Source organism: Microcaecilia unicolor, chromosome 2 (assembly GCF_901765095.1).
Source record: "Microcaecilia unicolor chromosome 2, aMicUni1.1, whole genome shotgun sequence".
NCBI lineage: Eukaryota > Metazoa > Chordata > Amphibia > Gymnophiona > Siphonopidae > Microcaecilia > Microcaecilia unicolor.
The window spans coordinates 541,255,066-541,263,126 of record NC_044032.1 but is presented as its reverse complement, the minus strand read 5'-3'; the positions used below and the strand labels follow the sequence as shown (position 1 = coordinate 541,263,126).

General features: G+C 42.7%; 1 protein-coding gene across 3 annotated transcripts in view; it reads left to right on the top strand.

The window, feature by feature from the left end:
- The first annotated feature begins 2,383 nt into the window (after positions 1-2,383).
- RBM47 (RNA binding motif protein 47) overlaps positions 2,384-8,061 on the top strand; it is a 270,111-nt gene continuing 264,433 nt past the window's right edge. For 2 of the 3 annotated variants that reach the window (XM_030191327.1, XM_030191322.1), the window contains exons 1-2: positions 2,384-2,473; positions 2,628-2,789. In XM_030191327.1, the coding sequence (XP_030047187.1) occupies positions 2,776-2,789 (14 nt within the window). In that variant the 5' untranslated portion in view covers positions 2,384-2,473; positions 2,628-2,775. Of the gene's footprint in view, positions 2,474-2,627; positions 2,790-3,515; positions 3,924-8,061 lie in introns of those variants that run through there. The other variant, XM_030191326.1, reaches the window with a different exon arrangement.

The following is an 8,061-nucleotide window of genomic DNA, read 5'->3' as shown; positions in this document are numbered from 1 at the left end:
TGACGCAGGCAACATAAGCCAAAACATGGCTGTGTTGGGTCATAGTAACATAGTAAATGACGGCAGAAAAAGACCTGCATGGTCCATCCAGTCTGCCCACAAGATAAACTCATATGTGCTACTTTTTGTGTATACCTTACCTTGATTTGTACCTGTCCTTTTCAGGGCACAGACCATGTAAGTCTGCCCAGCACTATCCCTGCCTCCCAACCACCAGCCCCGCCTCCCACCACCGGCTCTGGCACAGACCGTATAAGTCTGCCCAGCACTATCCCCGCCTCCCGCCACCGGCTCTGCCACCCAATCTCGGCTAAGCTCCTTAGGATCCATTCCTTCTGAATAGGATTCCTTTATGTTTATCCCACGCGTGTTTGAATTTTGTTACCATTTTCATTTCCACCACCTCCCGCGGGAGGGCATTCCAAGCATCCACTACTCTCTCCGTGAAAAAATACTTCCTGACATTTTTCTTGAGTCTGCCCCCCTTCAATCTCATTTTATGTCCTCTCGTTCTACTGCCTTCGCACCTCTGGAAAAGGTTTGTTTGTGGATTAATACTTTTCAAATATTTGAACGTCCTGTTTCTCCTTTCTTCCAGAGTATACATGTTCAGGTCATCAAGTCTCTCCTCATATGTCTTGTAACGCAAATCCCTTACCATTCTCGTAGCTTTTCTTTGCACCGCTTCAATTCTTTTTACATCCTTCGCAAGGTACGGCCTCCAAAACTGAACACAATACTCTAGGTGGGGCCTCACCAACGACTTATACAGAGGCATCAACACCTCCTTTCTTCTGCTGGTCACACCTCTCTCTATACAGTCTAACAACCTTCTAGTATGATTTTATTTCAATAAGTGGTGATTTTATTTCAGTATGATTTTATTTCAATAAGTGGTGATGATATTAAATTGGACATTATGGTCACTTCGCCTCTTCATTTGATGGTTGCCGCAGTTCTTCTGCAAGTTGGCCATGCCTCCCTCCCCCAGTTGGAGTCAAGAATGCCTGTTAGTGGCAGCAGCACAGGACAATGAGTACAGAGCTTGTGGCACTGTGTAGTGCCACTGGTGAAATTGCTTCCTTTCATTTTGATGTGACGGCACACTGTCTTTCACAGTATTGGGTATGTGTGCTTCACCTTTTTTTTTGATCTGTGGGACTGAGTGACACCGCCAGTCCCACTCTCTCCTAGTTAAACCAGAATTTTCTCCATGTCTTCTGCTCAGAAGAGTGGGGATTAAGTACTGAACACTATACCTATTAAATATACCTATTAAATTCCTTCCTTCTCTCTACTTCTTCCCTTAATTAATCTCTGCACAACAATAATTGTACCTGACATCCAGGATTAACTGTGTGTAACAAAATTATGTAAGCCACTTTGAGCCTGCAAATAGGTGGGATAAGGTGGGATACAAATGCAATAAATAAATAAAACACTATAGTCTCACTGGATCTGCAGTCCCCTCTGAACCTGTGTTGGGGGGGGGGGTCTGTGGGACTGGAGGAACACTGGACCTCTAGCCCTCTGTCGCTGGGGGGGGGGGGGGGTTGGTCGGGTCGGGTCGAGGTTCCTGCAGGGGCTGCTTCATTGGGGGGGGGGGGGGGGAATGGGTGCCTGCTAGCATGCAAATGAATGCTGGACAGGGCTCACCATTCCTCCCCAATGGTCTGCAAACCCTAATGCCACCTCTGAGCTGGCGTAGGGTTTGCCGTGGCCAGCGTGCCAATCTTTGGCACGCTGGTCGCTGATCATTGGGGATGAATATGTTTAGTCCTGTTTTGCATGCATTTGAATGCTATTTGCATTCAGAGGCTGCGAGTGCGTTGTTTGATGTGCTCAGGGGCTCTGATCATGGGGCGGTAGGAAACGCAGGTGCTAGTATGGCACTAACAGCCTCTAGCGCTTGTGTTTGCTTCTGATCATCGGCCCATAAGATAGAAATCACAGAACTACAAAACAAATCCCCAAATGTTTAGACTGAGGTGTTGAAAGCGTATATGCTTGGGCCACCTTTTGTCTGTAAAGATATTGGAACCAATTGGAAAGTACCAGGTCAAAGATGCTACCATGGTTTAAGATTCAAGTAAAACACTGGTGACACAGAGTACATGTTTAGTTTGGATCCCATATGCCCCTATTCACTGCTACACTCAGAATAAATTGAAAACTTGCTCCAGAAATTGGATGGGCAATATTAATATGCCTATGTTATCTATGTAAGTGGGGGAAAAAGTTAACTACAAGGAAGGGTGTCTGAGGCTATGTCACATATTCAGTTACATGACATTGCAATCAGGAATTGCTCCTCTTCTGTTTTTCTTTCAGATTGTGTCTGCTTCCTGTTCCAGTCTGTTTAGTCACAAGTAGTGAATTAGATTTCCTGTTGGCTGATTACGTTTACTGTAAACAGGTTTTTGTGCTCTGTTTAAATACTGCAAATCAGGGTGCTTAACCCTTGCATACACAGGTAATGCAGGACAGGTTGGAAAAAAATGCACTTTTAGGCTCTGTTGTTCTTTCATTGTGAATCTAAGGTGGAGGGCTGAGAGGAACTAAGGACAAGGTTAAGAGTGAACTTGGCTGTTGCTTCGAAACTGACTCGTCTCTGGTTCCTTTTCTAGAAACCAGATGTGACTTCTAAGGTCAGAGAAGGGGGGAGAAAGATCAGGCGCCCGGAGCCCAGCAGCCTGTGCATGGCGGAGAGCAGAACAGGGAAGGTCAGGACGAGCCTGCTGTCCCGGTAACATCCCTCCTACAGTGAAGTCAGAAATGCTGTGTCTCAGGTGAGTGAGCGCCGCCGCCGCCCTCAGACAAGACCAGAATCGAAACTCGCGCTCGCTTCATTAGCTGAACTCCATTAACAGCAGCAAAAAGGGGGGATAAGACAGTGTATGGTGCCTCATCACGATTTTGCTAACTGCCCAAAGCGGACAGAGGCATTATTATTACGCAGGTGCCTCGACAAATAGGGGTGGTTTTACACTTAACACTGTGAGGCTGCGTTCTCACAGAGGAAAGGGCATGGATTTGGGGAAAATGTTTTCTAGTTTTTTTCGTGTTTAAAAAAATTAAGCTTATTAAACTAGTGTGAAAAAAAGTTTATCAGCGTCTCTTAACCTGCACACTGTATCTTGCTAGGGTTTCTTCCTTTCATCTGCCCTTTTTTTTAATGGCAAAGGTATCAACACTCCTAAAAGAGGAGGAATGTTGCACTGGCTTTCAGCCAGCAAGAGCTCAGTAGAGAGGATAAAATTTCAATTTAGATGTACGGGGAAGTTGCTGGTGCGGGGAGCAGAAATCTGGTTTGGTGAGTTTAAGGGCAGGGAGTATACACGAGACAACCTCGCTACTGTGAGAGAAAACACATCTACTTTACATATTTCTTCCAATCTTAGGTTGGAGTCCTCCTGCGATTCACAGATTGTGGGTTTTGTTTTCTTTTTTTCGCCAAGCTCGTATGGGCAGAAGTCACATTGTGGACGGATATTTATCTTTTCTGTCTAGTCAGGACTTTTCTCTTCAGAGTTCCTTCTCGGCTCTTGTTTAGTACTTTGGAATGTGCAGCTTAGGTCAGTGAGGAGCGAGGATTTAGGCTTAGCCCGGCTGCTGCTGCTAATTGCCAAGTTTTTCGCGGCATGGACCTTGGTTCTTGGGGGCAAGTGTAGAAGGGCGAAGAGGGCTCAGGCTTGCTTTAAAAAGCGCCACAAGGAGTTGCAACGCACTCCTTATTTTGAGCTGCCTGGTGTGGTAGAGACAAAACGAGCACACACCTTCCCCTTCAAGTCTGCAGTGAGAAGATGCGGTAGCTGCCCGTTGGGAGCTGTGCCCGGGAGAGCCTCGCGCGACGGGAACCAGGTGCTGCTGGCTCGCGCTTTTCCCGCTCTCCTGCCGACCTCGAGCCTTGCTCACCTCGGGTGGTAAGTAGCGCCCGGTTTTGTTTACTTCTGCCTGGCATAAGAATGGGCGGTAGTTCGGAAACCTGCAAGGGCTAAAAATCACGCATGGAAATCGGATTGGTTTATTTGTTTTTGTCTTCAGTCTCTATATAAAGAGAAGTCTGGACAGGGAGCTTTGAGGAGGTGGCGGACACGTTCCTGGTGCAGGGATATTTATCCCGTTTTCTTTCCTCACCAAACCAGATTTTTTTTTAACCTTTGCACCTCCACAGCCAATAATTGAGCCCAGCGCCGTCTGGTAGCAGACTTTACCTTTCAGAAATCCACTCAGTTTATCGTTGTACCAAGACGCTGCCTGAACCTAGCTCCCTTGCACTTGACAAATTAAGAGTCAACGAGGTGGCAGGTTGGAAGTAGCAGATATTTCCCAGGGAAAAAAAAAAGTTTCTCCAAATGGTTGTTTTTTTTTTGTGTGCGTCTGCAACAGAACAGGAGAGATTAGAGCAGAGCACCTTTCATGTGGGAGGGACCATATTGCATACCAGAGGCAGAGCGTTCAGCCAGCGGTGGAGTGCGGGAGCGCTGTAGCAACAGCAAACTGTAGACCCAAAAAATGTCCAACATAATTCTAAGTCAACTATGTTTCAAGCAAAGAACTCCTAGGCCAAATGAGTTTTACCTAAACATATATTAGAGAAGGGTGCATATGAACCTACATTCAGCAAATTGTGAGCCAACGTTGAACTTTCACAACTTGTGAATGTACAAAGTTTTGACCACAGTTTGATGACTGTAGGTTCATATGAAGCCACTTAAGAAAGTACAAAGTATTGCTCATAATTAGAAACCTTCTAAAATAGCCAAGACATATCTATCTATCAATCTATGACGGTCTCTGGGAAAAGGTGACTAAAGTTGCGGATCCTGTGTCATGTCATGGGTCCATGTGCAAACTGAAAAAGTTACATGTTTAAATTTCTGCAACTTTTATTATTTTCATATAAAAGGATGAGGTTTGGACTGTTGTATTACAAATTTTTTGCTTTATCAGAATTCATTAAAACCTCATTTTTTTTGTTTCAAGAAACTTTAGTTACCTTTTCCAAGAGATGGTGACATTTAGAGAAACACACACACACACACACATATATATATCATATGAGCAACCAACAGGAATCTAATTCACTACTAGGAAAACATATAAAAACTACTACTACTACTATTTAGCATTTCTATAGCACGCAAACATAGTAAAAATAAAAATTGTGTACATTTTCTTCTCCATATAGAACAGTTTTGGTCCTGTAGGGCCTGCTTCAAGGCAAAAAAAACCCAAACTATTTCTATATAGGGAGCACCATAATTCTTTTTCACCAAAACGTTTTAATATTTATTTGGTTTACAGCTAACTTTGGGAGAGGGAGAAAGTTGAGAGTAATCTTGAAAATGTAGTTTTTTTGTGTGTGTATGTGTTGTTTCTGCTGAGCCTGTGGGTTCTTGAGGATTTTCTATTGGATGTAGATTTTGTAGGCGTTTTTGCACTGGATCAAATATTTGACAAAAAAATTGTTCAAGGATATGCTCACTCAAAAATGTAAAGTATGTTTCTTTACTGCTACATTTCTGCAGTTTTAGAAACAAATCTGTTTTAGCTGGTAGGAATAGCTATGAATCAAGCTGCTATATCATAGGACTCTTGGCAATGAACTAAGCAGCATTATATATCTGGCTGCAGCAGGTGCCAAATCAGAAAGGTGAAAGGTTGCTGGTGGTGTTAAGCAGAGCCTGGTATAGAGAGGAAACTGAAGACAAAGTACTATATGAAAAAGGGAAAGAAGATAGTACTGGAACTGTCACAGAAGTTGTATCTGAGAAAACATTCTTGTTTATAGTAGTGAGCAGATCCACAGCCAGAGAGAGAAAGAAAGAAAGAAAGAAAGAAAGAAAGAATGTATAATTGTAATTTACTGTAAGTATTAGACATATTAATTACCAGATTTTCCACTGGTTTAGGAGAGATCCCTAGATCCAACATAAAAAGCACAATTATCTCGTTATCTTCTAAAACACGTATTTTAGGGGGCAGTCTTTTCCTACCTAAGCGCACAACTATGGAACGCACTGCCAAAAGCAGTAAAAACTACGCTCGACCACCTAAATTTTCAGAAAGCACTAAAGACAGACCTGTTCAGAAGAGCATACCCCACCGACTCAACATAAAGATACCTGGTCACTTGCGACACAATATAACTAAAGACCGTAACGGACATTACCTGACTCTTCTTCCCCATTTCCCTCTCTAAGTTCCCCCCCAACTGTTCCTACCATACATGTACTTCACTATACCACAATATCACTTTGTATTCATACCATGTATTTGTTCAGACCGTAATCGGCTAACGCCGTTAATGGTTATATGTAAGCCACATTGAGCCTGCAAAAGGTGGGAAAATGTGGGATACAAATAATAATGATAATGATGTCATCAAGCTGTTTTTTCATTTGCATTTTCCCCCGGATTCTATATAGAGATCTGTACCAAAATCAGAGCAGATTCTATAACAGTGCGCTTAACAAGCTTAACAAGCTAATGAGCACTGATAACAGAACAACATGCAACTATGAGCACTAATTGGCACTGATTAGAATTTAGGTGCACAGCTCACTAAGCGTATTCTGTATTGATGTGTGCCAAACCTCTAACATAGGCAAAAAGGGGTGTGGTTATGGGCATATCATGGGCGTTCTGAGATTTATGTGCCTAGTTTTAGAATATGCCCAGTGCATCTAAATCTACGTGCCGGGATTTACGCCATGTTTTCATTTGTGTAAACGGATGCGTGTAGATTTAAGTGCTGAAATATCAACTAAGTGTATTCTATAATCGGCACCTAAATCACACTTGTAACTGCAAAACACATGAAGAGGAGACTTGAGAAAGGAAGAGAAGACTCAGGAAAGAAATTATTTAAAAATAAAGAGCCTGGCTATAGTATTATTATTATTTATTATTAGCATTTGTATAGCGCTACCAGACGCACGCAGCGCTGAACACTTGTAATGTACAGGCATTACACTCTTATTCCAAGATGTAAATAGCAAATAAGACAAAATAAGACAACTTAGGGCAATAAAGAGAGAACCTGTGAATGAAACTAAAAGAGGAACCAATGAAGAAAAATGAGATCTTGAGCAATCTAGTTAGTACTGGAGTTTACACAAGAGACTTGGAAGGGGGTGGGGGCAGGGATGAGAAGGTAGAAAAATATTTTATTTCCCACTGAATTGCACAGTAAAGGAGCCTCTGGGAGGAAAGAAAAATTGAAAAAATGACAGTGCTGCTAAGGGACCAAGGGGCCCTTGTACTAAACTGTTTATTTAGATTGTAAGCTCTTTTGAGCAGGGACTGTCTCTTTGTATCAGGTGTTCAGCGCTGTGTGCGTCTGGTAGCGCTATACAAATACTAATAATAATAATACTAAGCACTAATGCATGCTTAATGTGGGAAAGAAAGGCTTAGGGCAAAATGCGTTAAAGCATTTTGTGGAGATTTATCAGAGTGTGCTAATTGTGCACTACGTTTTTGTTATTTTTTCGGGAGGGGTTGTGTCTTGGGTGGGGAATGGGTGTGGAAGTGTGATCCAGCTAGCAAATTAGCATTAGTGCACACTAACTGGATAACTCAGACTTAACACGGGAGCACTTAGCACCTCCTAAGCAGGAGGTGGTAAGTGCTCCCTCATTAATATTTTTGCAGGTCTTGTACGGTAATGGAAAGATTAGCGTGGGACCTGCAAAAATAAAAAGGAAAAAAAAAAGCTCTAATTTGGGCTGCATTAAAATTGGGCTTAGCAAATTGGAAAGTCTGACATTGAAATGCACTAAGGGCCAGATTCTCTATATATGGCGCCTAAAAAATCCACGCAGTAAAGATTCTGCCTAAGCGTATCCTATAAGCGGTGCATAGATTTAGGCGCAGTATATAGAATATGGCCTAAATCCCTAAGCGTAGATTTATGCGCGCACAAATTTTGAAACGCCTACGAAACGCCCATTTCCCTGCCTATAGCCACACCCCTTTTGAACTGCACACATTAGAATTTAGGCGCAGTTCATTACAGAATACGCTTAGTGAATTGTGCACATAAATTCTAATTAC